At 39.2% G+C, this 16959-nt stretch overlaps 1 protein-coding gene across 6 annotated transcripts in view; it reads right to left on the bottom strand.

The window, feature by feature from the left end:
• The window catches only part of CDKL5 (cyclin dependent kinase like 5), a 119873-nt gene that overhangs the window by 32020 nt on the left and 70894 nt on the right, over positions 1 to 16959 (bottom strand). For all 6 annotated transcript variants that reach the window (XR_014898015.1, XM_085323180.1, XM_085323176.1 and 3 more), the window contains exons 8-10: positions 13019 to 13109; positions 8603 to 8792; positions 4938 to 5018 (exon numbers count right to left, since the gene is read on the bottom strand). Coding sequence is in view for 5 of the 6 variants with exons in the window: in XM_085323180.1 (XP_085179306.1) it covers positions 4938 to 5018; positions 8603 to 8792; positions 13019 to 13109 (362 nt within the window). In the remaining variant the exon portion in view is untranslated. The remainder of the gene's footprint in view (positions 1 to 4937; positions 5019 to 8602; positions 8793 to 13018; positions 13110 to 16959) is intronic.

Raw genomic sequence — 16959 nt, 5'->3', positions numbered from 1 at the left:
CACAAGTAAAATAAACACTTTCAAAATACTATGTTCAATGTTCGAGTGAAAGGTCTCAAACTTATTTACTACAAATATTATTACTTTTTTAAAATATACTTTTCAGGATATACCTTAGAAGAATATTGYTTGGAATGAACAACATTAAATTTACCTGTAGTAAAACAGTACCAATGAAATAGGCTTTATAAACATGAATAGAACAAGAATATAAACAGAACATTTTTATTAAAACAAAAATATTCTTTTGAATACAATATTTTTAAAAATAAAAGATTCTGATATTTACTTCAGTAGGGGGTTCAAGTCCACCTATATTTTTAAAGACTCATCTAAATTGTTTAGAATGCACTCAGAATAACATCTGCCTTACAATTTYGTTAGATTTGTTATGTTTTTGAACAAAGACACTTTCTGACACATAGAGAACAAACATTAAATTACAACATTAGAAACCAATGGGTTGGGTATTTTGAGCAGCTAAAAAAATTCTTGCAGAAATTTAAAAAGTCCTGGAATAGTTCAACTGTATGATTGTGAGCAAGGAAAAAAATTTGAATGACTATTAAGTAACAAGAATAGCTATTTTTAATGGYTATATAGATTGAATAAATAACAGCCTCATGTATATATACACGTGTATGTGTKTGTGCAARCGCACGCACCTGTATGCATGTGTACACTTACATACACACACACACAAAACTGTAYCTGCATATGCATTAAGGTAGTATTTAATCACTTAACCACACACTAGCTTCCCTTCTATCTTCCTTGGAGAGTTAGGTGGAGAAAAACCTCACAAGGTTCAGTAAGGGCAAGTGCAGGGTCCTGCACCTAGGAAAAAATAATGCCATGCACCAGTACAGGCAGAAGCCTGACCTGCTGGAGAGCAGCTCTGCAGAGGAGGACCTGGGAGTGCTGGTGGAWGACAAGTTGACCATGAGCCAGCAATGTGCCCTTGTGGCCAAGAAGGCCAATGGTCTCCTGGGGTGCAYTGGGAAGAGTGTTGCCAGCAGGTCGAGGGAGGTGATCCTGCCCCTCTACTCAGCCCTGCTGAGGCCTCATCTCGAGCCCTGTGTCCAGTGCTGGGCTCCCCAGTACAAGAGAGACATGGAGCTACTGGAGAGAGTCCAGCAGAGGGCTACAAAGATGATCCGAGGGCTGGAGCACCTGCCCTATGAGGAAGGACTGCGAGAGCTGGGCCTCCTCAGCCTGGGGAAGAGAAGACTGAGGGGGGGATATTATCAATGTGTACAAGTACCTGAAGGGACGGTGTCAAGGGGACAGGGACAAACTCTTTTCAGTTGACCCATGCAAAAGGACTAAAAGCAACAGGCACAAACTGAACCACAGAAGTTCCGCCTGAACGTGAGGACTGTGAGAGTGCTGGAGCACTGGCACAGGCTGCCCAGAAAGGTTGTGGAGTCTCCTTCTCTGGAGATATTCAAAACCCGCCTGGATGCAACCCTGTCTAACATGCTCTAGGTGACCCTTCTTGAGCAGGAGGGTTGGACTARATGATCTCCAGAGGTCCCTTCCAACCTTACCCATTCTGTGACTCTGTGATCCTGTGATTTGCTTCAAAATGGAAAACGTTCAAGCAACAAAGYAAATATTCAACATTTCTATGCAGTTTTTTCATAAGATATATTGTATTTATATTTTCCAATTGACAAATCATGCACTGAATCAATAACTTTTTCCCGAATTTTTTTCTGGTGCTCATCACTGCAGTGTCTCAAACAGCCTAAACAAACATGAGAAGGATACAAGTGTGATTTTCACGTTCCTGCTTAGATGAGAGGATGTTCAGAGGCTAACCTCAAGTGCCTTTACACTAACTTGCRGAGCTTGGGCCACAAGCAAGGAGAACTGAAAGTCCATGGGCAATCACAAGGCTGTGAACATAACTGGAAGCACAAAGAACTGGTAGGAAAGTGCTGGAACATGGCCACTGATGGATATGGCTGGCTTCAGAAGGATGCAGGATGAGGAAAGAAAAATAGCACTCTRTATATGTGGGTTCCTGGATTGCACCAGTATGAAACAGAAAGTGTGTCTGCAGACAGTCTCTGAGACAGGATTAGAAAATTGTATTTGCGATGTTACAGTAGGGATTTGCTACAGACCATGTGTCCAAAACAACAAAGTGGATGATTTTCTGTAAAAACAAGCAGAAATTTCCTGACCACAGGCCCTTACCCTCACAGTGGATTTCAACTATCCAGACATCCAGCCTCTGTAGACAATCCATGACATTTCTAGACTATGTTGGCAAAAATTTCCTAATGCAGCTGTTGGAGAGACCAACCAAGGGGAGCACTGTACTCTGCTTGACCAGTTGCTCATCAACAGTAAAGAACTGCTGACAAATCTGATCAAAGAATGCGGCTTGGGTTGCAGTGACCCTGAGGCGATTAAGGTCAGAATTCAAAGGAAAGGTGGAAAGATAAACAGCAGGGATAGGACTCAYGGCTTAGGAGAGCACATTTCAACTTTTTTTAGGGGATTGGTAGGCAGAATCCTCTGAAAAACTGCCATCAGAGGAAAGATGTCCAGAAAAGCCAGCCGACTTAAAAAGAAAAACTTTGAGAGTTTGGGAATAAACCATCTCATTGTACAGAAGACTGAAGATTTTGGCAGGTCAGCTTGGCTAAACAAGGAAATTCTTAATGAACAAAAATGCAAAAAGGGAGCATGTAAGAAGTAGAGTCAAGGACAGGATACAAAGGAAAAATACAAAAGCACTGCTTTGGCACAAAAGGGATGAAATTAGGAAAGGTCAAAGTCTGCAGCTAAAGCAAGCAAGGAACATAAACAGTAAGAAGAAGGGATATTACAAGTATTCTAGCAGCAAAAGAAAGTTCAGAGAAAATACATGTCTGTTGCTAAATAGGGGAGACAACTAAATTGCAGATGATATAGAAAAGGCTGAAATACTCAAWGTCTTGTTTGCCCAAGTTGTCACATGCAAAGCATGCTCCTAAATTCTCAAATGCATGCTTGCATAACAGCATAGTTTGGGAATGAGAGGGGAGGCAGGGAGCAACAAAACCATGGGTCCATATGGATGTCTCCTGTCTAGAGGAGTAAAATTCAGGATTACCCAACTTGGATGCATCTTCATTCAYCTAGACCACAAATGCCCTATTTAGAGATATATTAAGAACTCACAGCTTCAGCTGACATAAGTTGAAGCTTAGGTTATTCAGTAATCTAGTAATCAGACCTGAGGTTCCTGGGGAAGCAGATAATGAGGAACACACCAAGTACAGGCATGTGCCAGACTGCCCAGAGAGAAGAGACAGGCATAGACCAAAGTACGGGCAGTATTTAGAGCATACAACTTAACCACACATCTCTTCTTTTCTTGTAGTCTTTTGCTCAATATTTAGCAACTTTCCAACTTCTGAAATAAATAATAAAAGTTAAACACACAAATATCCCCTCTACAGAATCCCTGATCTTTTTTCACAGAAATGTTGAAAAGAATTACTTAAATAAAAGTGGAATGGAATTATTTGGAAACCTRCATTCCTTAAAATCCAAGTACTTCATTTTGCAACTTTTGTAACTTTTAAAACACAGTAAARGAACCCAAAAGACACTGAGGTATAACATATAAGAAATAAGATAAAAAATAAAAACAAAACCAGAGCATGCATAACAATGGTCTGAAGAACGATCTTCCAGCTGCTGTTCTGCAATATACGCTACCAAAGCTTGAGCTAGAGGTAACTATAATGTCAAGATTATCTGTGAACTACAAAACTGAGAAGGATGTATAATACTKAAACAAGCAATTATATGGAGCCTAGCTTTGAGAGCCTAACTTTGCAGATTACATGAAACCAAGACAAAAAGCCATGCTGATTCTTTTTATAAGGCAGGGAGATTAAATGAAAGTGATTTGAACTGTAAAGGAAACAAAAGAACAACTTTGGTGGACTTCTACTGATTACATCAATACTTTTAAAGGTAAGTATTATCCTAATATACTCCCAAACATGACTCCTGGTTTCCAAGACAACTGGCACAGATTCGCTTGGGACCACACAATTCACTCASAGTTGATTAGCCACATTCGTACTTCATAATATTTGCTGCAGATTGCCTCTAACTCTTTGATGAYACCCTTCTGATTCTAAAAATGTAATTTCTCTTATTGTGATGTTTCTTCAGCTCAGTGGGGCTGAAATAATGGGAGAGCTGTGCTGCAGCTTACCACTGTGATGTTTTTACAGTACAATGCTGAGAATGYATTGCATATCCAGGAATATGGCACAAATACATAGCAGAATATTTCACAGTATGGGACCGTTCTGGAAAGAGTCACCTTCTCCAGATCACATGTAGTGTGGCCAAAAGGAACTAGCTGGTTTGTTCYAAAACAGGACTGGAGAGCAACCTAACATACAGGCTGTGTATAGGTGAGCAGCAGTCAGCAGATTATGAGCTCAGACATATAAAGAAATTACTGTGCTTCAACTTAATCTCTGACAACTGTCCATGCCCTGCTGCTTATCCAGCAACAAATGCACAATTCCTCAGGTTAGCGTAACAGTCTTTCAGTGTGGATTTATCTAAATTTATCACAGGCTGAACACTCACACTTCAGCATTACTGAAGTAACCAGTGTATCTGAATGGTCTTCAGTGTCAGTGCATGCTGGTGCAAATAATATTGATTCTTTTGTTTGGAATATACTTTGTTATCAGATCAAACAAATTTGAACAGACTCACCTTGGCATTTGCAAAGGGTATGTTCCTGATTTCTCAGAAATATCAAATSCTTGCTACAAACAATGGCAATATCAAAATATCCCAAAAGGAATTTGTTCAAAAATACTTTTAAGATGTATTATATTAGCAAACAGAGATAATTTACATCTTTCTCTACACATTACAGGAAAAAAATAAATACATTTTCCTACCTTCATAAGGTCAAGTAACACACCACTTAAAATTCCCAAGTATCTTCTCTCCAAGGACTGTGGATGATTGACTGCAGGGAACTGTGAAAGTAATTTACCATAAATATTCAGAAAAGGTAAACAAGGTATAGATCAATACAACCTTTCAAAAAACAGAAACTACACATTGAGTAAAGGCATAAAACTTAATGGAAATCATGTGGAATCATACGTGCTAAAAGAATCAGAGTGCTTTCTGAAACATTACAAAATATAATGGTAAAGCAAACAACTGATGTACTGTATGTATCTAGTCCAGCAAGGAAAGTATTCCTGATTAGGAGGGCTGTTAGCAGAATTTATCACAAATGAAAAATAATCAAGTTGGAGATATAAATATGTTTGTGGCATTACGACTGACAAAGGCTGGGTGGTTTAAAATAGATTAAGAATTAACATAAGCAATATTCCTCCCTCAAGAAAGGATTAAAAATAGCTTTGAGATAATTTAATTGTTGTATATATATAGTACTAACTAAGTATCAAAGATTAACCAACAATTCCAACATGTTTTTAGGGGAAAACTTCAAGAAAACAGCATGGCAACTATGCAGAGACTTAAGGTTCAGCACTATTCCTCTGGTCACGCTGCAGTAAGAACCGGCAACACCATGASAATTACCGCACACTGCTGAAGGGCATCTTTATCAGCTAGTCTTGACAAAACCAGATGAAGGCAGTATTTGAAACTAGTCCTAACTGTCTGGAAAGAAAACAGGCAGGCACGATTTGAGGAAGGAAAAAATAAAGTATAGAATTGCTTTTGTTGATATTTGTTGTTAATTTTTATTTTAGATTCTCATCATTGTCATCTGGAACTTAAAGGTAAGATATCTGTACTTTAAGATTTTATGAAGGCTTGTCAGATTTTTTCCAGTACAAATATATACTGGACATTCCAAACAAGAAATATAATAATAATGTTAAAATGATTCAGTAAAGTCATTAGCTGAATAGTCAGAACGAGCAGAGGTGCAGAAAACCAAATGAATGCTGTAAAGAACAGTGTATGTTCTTGCAGCTTCATCTTTCCCTAAATTTGAATCATATCAATATTAATGCAATCACTTCCAACAGTACATTCTAAYGCAAACTTGGTGCTTTGATAGAGGTTACAAAAATATTCAGTAAATCTGTRGTGCCAAATATAGCCATTTTTTTTTAATTAGACAAGTAAATGAGGAGAAAACAGTATATCGGATTAAAAATTTCCCCTGACAAAGTTAGGTACTCTCACACTGGATCACAACTCACTGGTCAAGAGCCACAGACTAAAGACTCCTTAAGTAACAGCAATGGTGAAAGAAGCAGTATAAAGGAAGACAAGAAAGAATAAACTCATTGGTGAATTAAAATGAGAAGCTAGACAGAACAAGCAGACGCAGACTTAAATACACCACTGATTTAGAAGAACTGAGTTGAGAAGTCTTCTAAGTTACGGAGACAAGACAGCCCCTTCAGCTAGCACAGGACATCCAATATATGCAGAACATCCAATTTTATCAATTTGACTCCTCCTGATTACTGAGATTTGCCACCAACTGATCTTGCCTGATGTATAAACAAGCTGAATAAACATATKAAATGAAAAGAGAATCTTTTCTTCCTTTTAATCAAATGAAAGAAAATTTGTTCAATATTTCATTGCTATACCATAATGTCAAGTACAATGAGTTGAAAAGAAACAAACAACAAAAATCGAATCCCAGGGTATGGCATGCACTGAACTCACAACAAATAAAACAGATAAACTGATTTCAGTATGGTAATTTGAAACTTAAAAGCTGAATGTATATGTCAGTGTTTTCAGAATTAGAAATTAAGGTTGGAATTCCAAGAGGGGTTTAAAAAAAAACCCTCCAAGAACCTGATAGATCCTAACTGATGCTGATTTTAGAGAAAACTGGGCATTTTAATACCAGAGCAGATTTGAGGGAGGAAAAGAGAAGAAGAAAAAGAAAGGGGGGGGAGAGAGAGAGAGACAAAGAGAGAAAGAGAGGAGAGCAGAGCAAGAGAGAAAGAGACGAGAAAGAAAGAAAAAGAGAAGGAGGAGAGAGAGAAAGAGAAAGTGAAAAGAAGAGAAAAAAGAGAAGAGAAAGTAGAGAAGAGAAAGAAGAGAAGAGAAAGAGAAGTACTTAACTGAAGTCTGAATAATGGCTTAAATGTGGAAAACACTACAAAAATATTGGTTCAAAGTTATATATATTAATTCATGGGAAAATTTTATTCCACRKCAGAAGACAGGATTAAAAAGTAACYCTGAATGTAACTTTCTATTAGAATGCATACAGAAGAGAAAATATGGTCCAATCCTTAAAACAGTATCAAATACATATAGGACAYTGGAAGAAATGCTTGTCTAAAGTGTTTTTAAAAACCTCCACTGACAGAGGTTCAGAGGATTAGAAACTCTTACAGATTATCTAACCTTGTAGCTAATTATCCTAACATCTTAAGCCAACTACTTCTTTTCCTACCATCATCAGCTAAATCCAATTTATGGCAGCCCTTAGCACATTTTAAGACAACTATGTCCCCTTCTTTCCCTTTGTCCTTACTTCTCTCAGTTTTCTCTTTTACAGGGTAAAACTTAAAGCTCCACAGGTGAAATCTTATAAAATCTCTATGTAATTTTTTTTCAGCATATTCTCTACATCATGTTAAAAAATTGGACAGCTTCTTCTAAAACATTATTATGCTGTACGCATTTAGATCATGAACCAATATAACCCACTATTTTTTTAACAATATAGTACTCCTGCCTTATCAGTTTTTTTTTCTATTTTATATTTGTGTATTCAATCTTTAATTTTCAGATGTAATAGTTATATATTTCTTTATTGGATTTTACATTAGCAATTTCAGGCCATTTATCAAGATCAAAAAATCACCCTTCTAAGCAATGTTAATTAAAAAAAATGACAACCAAAACTGAATTACAAGAAAACAGAAGTACAGTCAGTGACCAGGAGTTATTAAAGACAATGGAGCCATTACTTAATATACTGCTTTTGGGCTCTTGCCACATTGTACGTTTCAGCTTAGGCAGTTTCACCATGCCAGTGAGTCTCTGCCAACATAGGATATTGGCAAACTCCTGAAAAGGGAGCAATGCTGTCAGTAGGAAGAGATTCTTTTCTTCATCACATAGCTTACGCCAGCTCACCTGGTAATGTAAACCAAATAGCAGAAAGCTCTTCTGTTATCATAGCAGCATCCTTGGCTCAGACTTCCTGACACAGCAGCCTGAGAGAGCAGGCATGATTTTTTCACACCCTGAACTGACACAGCCGTGCCACTAAACTTCAGAGTGCACCTACGGCAGACTAATGCTAAACTGGGTATAAATGCTAACCTGCATGCCAAAAATGTCAAAGAAATTAAAGTAGATTTGTAATCCACTTTTAACAGTAAAATAAACATATTTAAACAACTTAATATTGGTCTAATCAGAATTCTACTTACGAACTACAAATGCCTTATCACCTAAATAGCCTGCTTACAAATAAATGCATGCAGTAGATAACCCTAAACACAACTGAAATGAAAAGAATCTTCATGGCATCAAGGACAATAGCACAAATACTGTGTGAACAAATTAAAAAAACCCCAAGGTTTTCTCTTACCCGCAAGCCGTGGAAGCGAGGGTTGCTGTAGAAGAGCTTCATCTGCTCAGCTGGCAGAGGGCCTAGCACCTTCTGAATGGTAAAGAGCTGGTCAATCTCGCTCTCGCCGGGGAACAGGGGCTGCCCATCACTCAGCTCCCCCAGAATGCAGCCTACTGACCACATATCCACTGCCTTTCCATAAGGGGCTCTGAAAACAAACACAGAATGTTTTCTACCCACACACTACTTCTTCTTACTAAGCTACTTGAGTTTACTGGCCATATTCTTTAAGCCCTGCTTTTTTGCAACACAGAAAAATAAACTTCAATATCAAAGAACGGACCTCAAATATGAAGTCCTTTGTTTCTGCACCGGATTATCTGATGTATTCCTGTTTGGCAGAGCAGGGCTGGAATTCTCAACTACCCACTGGGATTTGGTTACCTCTTGTGAAAAATTTACATACAAGCATATCTTTTTGATTTAGAAGCAGTTACCATTTAAAGTTAAACTAGCACTAATTTCCATTCTCATCAGGCGTTCATGACGGTGTTGTATCTTGGAATTGCACTTATTTTTCCATTGTGCTTAATAGGTGGATCAACTACTGAATTTGGCGACTGAGAGAACAGAAATGATAAGCAATGTTTGTTTTAGTATTCAGTATTCATACAGTGGAATTTTAATTACAGAGAAAAGAGCATGACTCTGAAATTATTCATGAGTTGAAAAACACAGGTCAGAACACAATGAAAGCATCGTAACATAGGTAACTTGCACTGCAGCAAAGCCACGGGGTGAGGCCCTGGGGAGAAATGTTGATGGGTAGTCAGGCAATGTAGTGGGGAAAACAGCACTTGCTATTTCAAGCTACTGATGACGGAAGGTGCTAGATAAGCAGCGAGAAGGAGGGAGTCCTTGTTTGAAACAAAACTAAGTGGTGTGAATGTTAACACTAGAAAAGGCTATTCCAGCTTTTCTTGGGAAGATAGTATGGAAGTGCAGATACTATGGATTGCAACAGTCAGGAGAGACTACWGTCTTGAGGATGGTTTGCAAAGCAAGTAGGGTAGAAAACTGAAACACAGACAATGGAAATTTATATGAAAAGGACAGCGTGGTAGACYACAGCAACATTCAATCCAGAGGCGTAACACAGAATCTCTCTTGGACAGTTTTTGATTTTTAATCTAAGGTTCTGTTCCTTGACATGTTTCTTTAACAGCACACCTCAATCACACATAGCTAATGCATTGCATATTGCTGGCTTTTAAGGGCATCTGCCCTTAAACAATTCATTCTCTTTATGTCTGAGTTCTTGCTTGTTGGATTTTAATTGTTTTGTAAACATTCAACTTATTCCAAGAATCATTTTTGGATGTTTAAGTTTTGGGCAGAATTGCGTGAGAATTCTTCTGAGGTGAAAGAAAAAGCATATAAAGAGAATAAAGACTGGAATAATGGCTGAATAGAAACATACTTTATTGATTCTCATTTTTAAACTTGCACTCAACCTCTGTTTAAAGAGATTTTAAGATCATAGCTAGCCTGCTTATTTCTGGAATGTGGCAACACCTGGAGTTACAGGTGACAAATCCAATCCTAAGCCTAACCTCTTTGCTTCTTCCATATGCTCAGGGTTAAAAGTTGTCCAGAAAGTGAACATCTGTAGACAGAAAAAAGAATCTGCCTTTTCCCTATTCGTTACTCATGATTACCTATTTCTCTCTACCAGGAGAGCACATGGCAAAGGGACTCTGAAATCTTGATGACTAGATGGTTAGGTTAAGGTGAGAAAGCTAGTTTATAGCTGGACAAAAGCCTGAGGAAAATTATAGGCCTACTGAGCTGCCTGCTGCCAGAGCCAAAGGCAGCTAGGAAAGCTGGTAGCATGCCAAAATTTCAAGAACTGTTTGCCTTTCAGAATCTGCCATGAGACACTGCAGTCCTTTCACAAACAGAACCACCACAAAATCAAAATTTGCCCCACTGGAATAAAGTACTGACAACAAACCAAACCCAGCAAAGCAGAGTATGCGGAAACTCTTGAGGTGTTACAAGAACAATGGCTCTGTAGACCATTAACTCCTTTTAGTAACCTGGAACAAAGACTAACTGAGGATTTGCTGAAAGACTAAATGTTCCTTCCTTCTTTCTGTGATACTGCTAGTCTAACCAGCCATTAGGCCAAGTCTGAGGCCAGAGCCAAGGAAGGACGCGCTGGACCAGTTGAAAGGACTTTGCAAAATGCAACGCACAGACTCCAAAGCAATGGATCTGTTCTTAAAAAATCCTATGCCTGAAAGCAAAGTAGTTTGTGAAAGTGCAACTAAGAAACTGTTACCTTTTTAACAAGAACGAGAAAAATATTAGCAACCCTTTGAATAAGACAGGCTCTTCCACTGTGACATGTGAAGCAGGAAGAAGGCAGACCGCTGAGGCCTGGAGACCAAGCTAGGGCTAGAACTGAGGAATGGGCTAAAACCTCAGTAAGGCAGCAACCAGTACCCTTCCTTGTACACCAGGATAAAAGAAGTTGAATTGCAGTTTAAGAAGTTTCCATTATATGCTGTGTAGTCAAAAAGTAGCAACTATCCACTTCTTACAGCAATTAAACTGGAAATATTTTGTTTAGGAAGGCATGTTCAAGTCTCCTGTTCTACTGACTGTAAAGATCAGCCTTCTCGGCTGAAAGGGAAAACAGTGCAAGAATGCTGGGGCTGGATTAATGAAATAATTCATTCCTGTATGATATAAAGATCACAGATCGGAAGTGCTATAACATATTCTTGCCAAATTTGACTAGTAATCTGATATGCTTTAAAATCTGCCGGTATTTAGCAATCTTTTATAAACAAAGCATAAAAAGTACTCCACTAACTGTTACCTGAGGCTCTCCAGTATGAGCAGATTCGGATGCTCTGTGAATAACTGGGTAGCTATTTCTTTCCTCATATGAAATTCAAGTATTTGACCTTCCCTATCACAACACAGAATCCTCTCTGGGACACAACACAAAGTTTGAAAAAGTCAGGAAGTGTTTGATAAAATATAAATATTTAATAATCCTGAGAAGACTTCCATATCATTGATGCTTATAAAGATTTGGTAAAATACGAGGAGGAGGGGAAATGGGCAAGAGCAGTGTCTAGGAAATAGAACAGGATTGCCAAGAAAGAGACATTACTTGTGCCAGAAAAACTTGGCATTATATCAGCAAAGTTGAAGTCATATGCATCAAACACACACACACCTCCCCTTTCTCTACAAGCTAATCAGATAAATTTAGTCAATTATGTGCATCCATGACTCTTGATAAATTTTTTTGTGCTAATAAAACAGTTTCAAAAAATTCAAGTCAGATTAATACTGTACATGTCAAGTTTTTCATGTCTTTCCTCTTAAAACCTAATCAATAATAGAGACAGATAATAAAAAGCTATATAAATAAAAAGGCCACTATTGATGGTTTTCTCAAGTTTTTTAAAAACATATATCTTCTTGGATGTTTAATAATATCTGTTTTCCTCAAAACATGAAAAACAAAGTTTCGAGGTTTTTAATGGTAATTTTAACATACTGTTCTGCATACAACAATGCAAATGCATACTAACTGGATTAAGATTAGTAGAGCTCTATAAATAGTGTGATGACTTTATTGACAGAATAATTATTACCTTATGCTTTATCTATTCAAGAAATGTCTGTTTTCTAGTTCAGTGTTAATCAAAGGTTCCACAAAGATCTGTTTCTCAGCAGCATGAAACATCTGGCTTAAAGCTCTTCTTTGTTTGAATCTGTGGCTACCAATTCTTTATTTCTAGACTACACATACGAAAGTATATATATGTTATACATACAGGAAATGTATTGTACAGGAGTGTTTTGTTCTCATAAAGTTTAAAAGAAATGCACAGTACAACCTGATAGTAATGGAAAGACCACATGCTGTATAATTTCAGTTATTTATGTCCTTTCCTTTACCCGTTTGGGTTCTATGAATTTATTCATATAATATTTGAAAAACTATTTAACCTTGCAAGGTGAGAAATTCCTTATTTTACAGATGAAAAAAGAGCAAAATTAAATTGTCTGACTGAGGCTACTCACGTAACTACTGCTTGCACAGGTTGCATGACACTAGCTATTCAGTGCTTTAATAAAGTGATTCACAAACTTTCCTCCAATAAATTCTTCCTGTCCACTTAAAAAGCTAGCATCATCTTTTTGTACCACCTCAGCAGTGACCATGATCACTGATGCATGTCAACTTACATGAACTAAAATACTTCATAAAAATCTGCAAGTTTCTTTAAATTTACCCTTTAAATGAACTATAGTTCCCCACATGTAAAACTCACAAAAGATACTTGACAAAACGCAAAGAATTAGCCAATGTTTATGTGTCATGGCTGTTCTAGAACCTGTACTTACCCAAGCAAGAGTTCAGGAGAACGGTACCATCTGGTAGCCACATATTCTGTATAGTTAGCATTGCTTCCTTCAGAGAGATTACGAGCAAAGCCTGTGAAAAAAACAATGAAGGTGAAAGATTATATTGTATTTTCAATAAATATGCATGCCACTACTGATTTTGGCATTAAGAGGTTACATCTATTTAAAAAGAAACAGTTTACATCCCCTAGTGCACAATGATGTCTCCAGAGATTGCAAGTGTTTGCTGAAACACAGGTTTTTATTGATGCAGCACTGAATGTTAACACTCCTGCTTTAATGACAAGTTTACTAGTGCACTGTCCTCAGAAGTCTGTGGCATTCTGCCATGACTTTTGTGCTTTACCATAATAAAAAACAGATAGATAAAAGTTACTTGTCGGTATGCCACATAAGCCATTGAAATATAGTCACTAAATTTCATTGTGAGGCGCTTTTTACAGCAGACAATTCATAACAATGGAAACTTAATGAGTCAATGAGGAGAGGTGTCCTGCTGGCCCTTGTACTAACAAAGACAGACAGACTGGCTGGAGATGTGAAGGTTGGGGGCAGCCTTGGCTGCAGTGACCATGAGATGGTGGAGTTCAGGATCCTGCGTGGAGGAAGCAGAACAATAAGTAGGATAACAACCCTGGACTTCAGGAGAGYGGACTTTGACCTCTACAGGAAACCATTTGGAGGAATCCCATGAGTTAGGGGCCTAGAAGGAAGGCAGGGTGCAAGAGAGCTGATTCAAGCATCACTACCTCCAGGCTCAACGGTGATGAATCCTATGAGTAACAAGTCCAGCAAAGGGGGCAGGAGATCTGCATGGATTAACAAGGAGCTTCTGTCTTCATACAGAAGAAGAAAGTACACAGAATGTGGAAGAGGGACAAGCCACTTGAGAGGAATACAAGAATGTTGTCAGAGTAGGCAGGGATGCAACGAGGAAGGCTAAGGCCCATTTGGAATTAAGTCTGTCAAGCAATGTCAAGGACAACAGGAAGGGATTCTTCAAATACATCAAGAGGAGGACTAGGGAAAATGTGGACCTGCTGCTGAATGGAGTGGGGGCCCTGGTGAAAAGGATAGAAAGAAGGTAGAGTTACTGAATGCCTTCTTTGCTTCAGACTTCACTGCTAAGAGCAGCCCTCAAGAATGCCAGGGCCTGGAGACGAGAAAGGAGAAGAGAAAGGAAGACTTTCCCTTGATCAAGGAGGATCAGGTTAGAGATCTTTTAGGMAAACATGACATCCACAAATCCATGGGCCCAGATGGGATGCATCCACAGGTACTGAGGGAGCTGGCGAATGTTGTTGCCAGGCCGCTCTCCATCATCCTTGAAAAGTCATGGAGAACTGGAGAGGTGCCTGAGGACTGGAAGAAAGCCAATGCCACTCCAGTCTTCAAGAAGGGCAAAAAGGAGGACCCAGGCAACTATAGGCCAGTCAGCCTCACCTCCATCYCTGGAAAGGTGATGGAAYAGCTCMTYCTGGATGTCATCTCCAGRCATRTGGWGGMAAAGAAGGTGATCAGGAGTAGCCAGCATGGATTCACCAAGGGGAAATCCTGCTTAACCAATCTGATGGCCTTCTGTGATGGACTGACTGGCTGGGTAGATGAGGGGATAGCAGTGGACGTTGTGTACCTTGACTTCAGCAAGGCTTTTGACACTGTCTCCCGTAACATCCTCCTAGAGAAGCTCAGGAAGTGTGGGCTAGACAAGTGCACAGTGAGGTGGATTGAGAACTGGCTGAAAGACAGAGCTCAGAGGGTTGTCATCAGTGGTGCAGAATCTAGTTGGAGGCCTGCGGCTAGTGGTGTCCCCTAGGGGGTCAGTATTGAGGCCAGACTTGTTTAACTTCCTCATCAATGACCTGGATGCAGGGAGAAAGTGCTTCCTCAGCAAGTTTGCTGAGGATACCGAATGGGAGGAGTAGCTGATTCCCCAGAAGGCTGTGCTGCCATAAAGAGAGTTCTGGACAGTCTGGAGAACTGGATGGAGAGGAACTTCATGAAGTTCAATAAGGGCAAGTGCACTATCCTGCACCTAGGGAAAAATAACCCTAGGCACCAGTACAAGTTGGGAGCTGACCTGCTGGAGACCAGCTCCGCAGAAGGACCTGGGAGTGCTGGTGGAAGACAAGTTGATTATGAACCAGCAATGTGCCCTTGTGGCCAAGAAGGCCAATGGTATCCTTGGGTACATTGGGAAGAGTGTTGCCAGCAGGTTGAGGGAGATGATTCTCCCCTTCTACTCAGCCCTGGTGCGGCCACATCTCAAGTACTGTGTCCAGTTCTGGGCTCCCCAGGACAAGAGAGACATGGAGCCACTGGATTGAGTCCAATGTAGTGCTACAAAGGCACATATAGGACTGGAATATCTCTCTTATGAGGAATGGCTGCGAGAGCTGGGCCTGTTTAGCCTGGAGAAGACTGAGAGGGGACCTTATCAAGGTCTACAAATACCTTAAGGGAAGGTGTCAAGGGGACAGGGCCAGACTCTTTTCAACGGTGTCCAGTGACAGGACTAGAGGCAATGGGCACAAACTGAACCACAGGACGTTTCGCCTGAATATAAGGAAAAACTTTACTGTGAGAGTGACAGAGCACTGAAATACATTGCCCAGAGAGGCTGTGGAGTCTCCTTCTCTGGAGATATTCAAAACTCGCCTCTATGCGATCCTGTCTAATATGTTCTAGSTTACCCTTCTTGAGCAAGGGGATTGGACTAGATGATCTCCAGTGGTCTCTTCCAACCTTAACCATTCTGTGAGTCTGTGGTATAACTGGGGAGTAGACTCTTCACTCATTGATCCTAACTACTACAGTCACACTGCATTCATTTTTTTTTTCAACTGGTCAAGAATTTATGAATTATTCTTGTCTGACGAYCCTCCCCAAGAACCTATGGATTATTCTTGTGTGAGAACCTCCCTCTCTGATTTTAACTTTTGTATGAGGTTAGCACAGTCCACCTTACTTGGCAATGAAAATGATCATTTCCCTGCAATTACAAAAGGCAGAAGATCTGAGCAAAACTGCTACATATTGCATATCATCCTGCACTGATGTGTGTTTCCCACATRCTTTATCATCACATACAAAGCAAGGCTCTTATCAAATTTACAATCAGAATCCAAATCTAAAATAACTTCCTTCTCCACATCAGTTTGTTAAGAACCAATAACTGTCTACTTATTTACAATTGTACCAGAGGTTGACTTTTGTCTTAACGCATAACAGCTTAGAAGAGTGACACAGAGAAGAAGGCATATACTGGAATGTCCAGKGGTAGGCATAATTTAGATTTTGTTTTCATTCCCCCTATTCTCAATTTATAAAGTCAGCTGAGCACTACAGGGATGATGTTATTAGAGTCTTCACTTAGAAGTACTACAGGGCAGATGCTGTCATTATTTTTAGAAAAGTATCATGRATCCTGCTGTTTTCAAATAACTAATAATAAGGTGAGACTGAGGTCAGACAGAGCTCAGCAGTAAGACTCTGTATGTGTATGTTCCTTACCGGAGCTCAAGCTGAGACAAATCTGTGGGGCTGAACTGCAGAAGCAACATTTTAAAAATGCTTTTTTTATTGGGATGTGGCATTAAAACTTGATCCAAAATTCACTTCAATTAGACCACTGGGAGTCTTTCTATTATTTCTTAAGTGACGAATAAAGAATAAAAATTCTAGAGTCCTGCAGAGGTTTAAGGTGTAATTTCATTTTCAGAATCAATGTGCCACTTAAATGCAACAGTCATTTTTCTTTATTTCCAAATTCATACGTAGAAACTGCCAAAAGTGCTTTTCTTACACAACTGTGATTCTAAGGTTGTGAGATTTTCTTATTCTGAAAGCAGATCTCATTTGACAGCTTAGTCTGAAGGAGTCCAGTCACACTGACCCYCGCGGTACGCTGATTTCCTCTA

This window comes from Rhea americana, unplaced genomic scaffold (assembly GCF_003343005.1).
Source record: "Rhea americana isolate MKP2758 unplaced genomic scaffold, rheAme1 scaffold_82, whole genome shotgun sequence".
Classification (NCBI taxonomy): domain Eukaryota; kingdom Metazoa; phylum Chordata; class Aves; order Rheiformes; family Rheidae; genus Rhea; species Rhea americana.
Note: the sequence above shows the minus strand (reverse complement) of the source record. Positions and strands in the feature narration are given on the sequence as shown.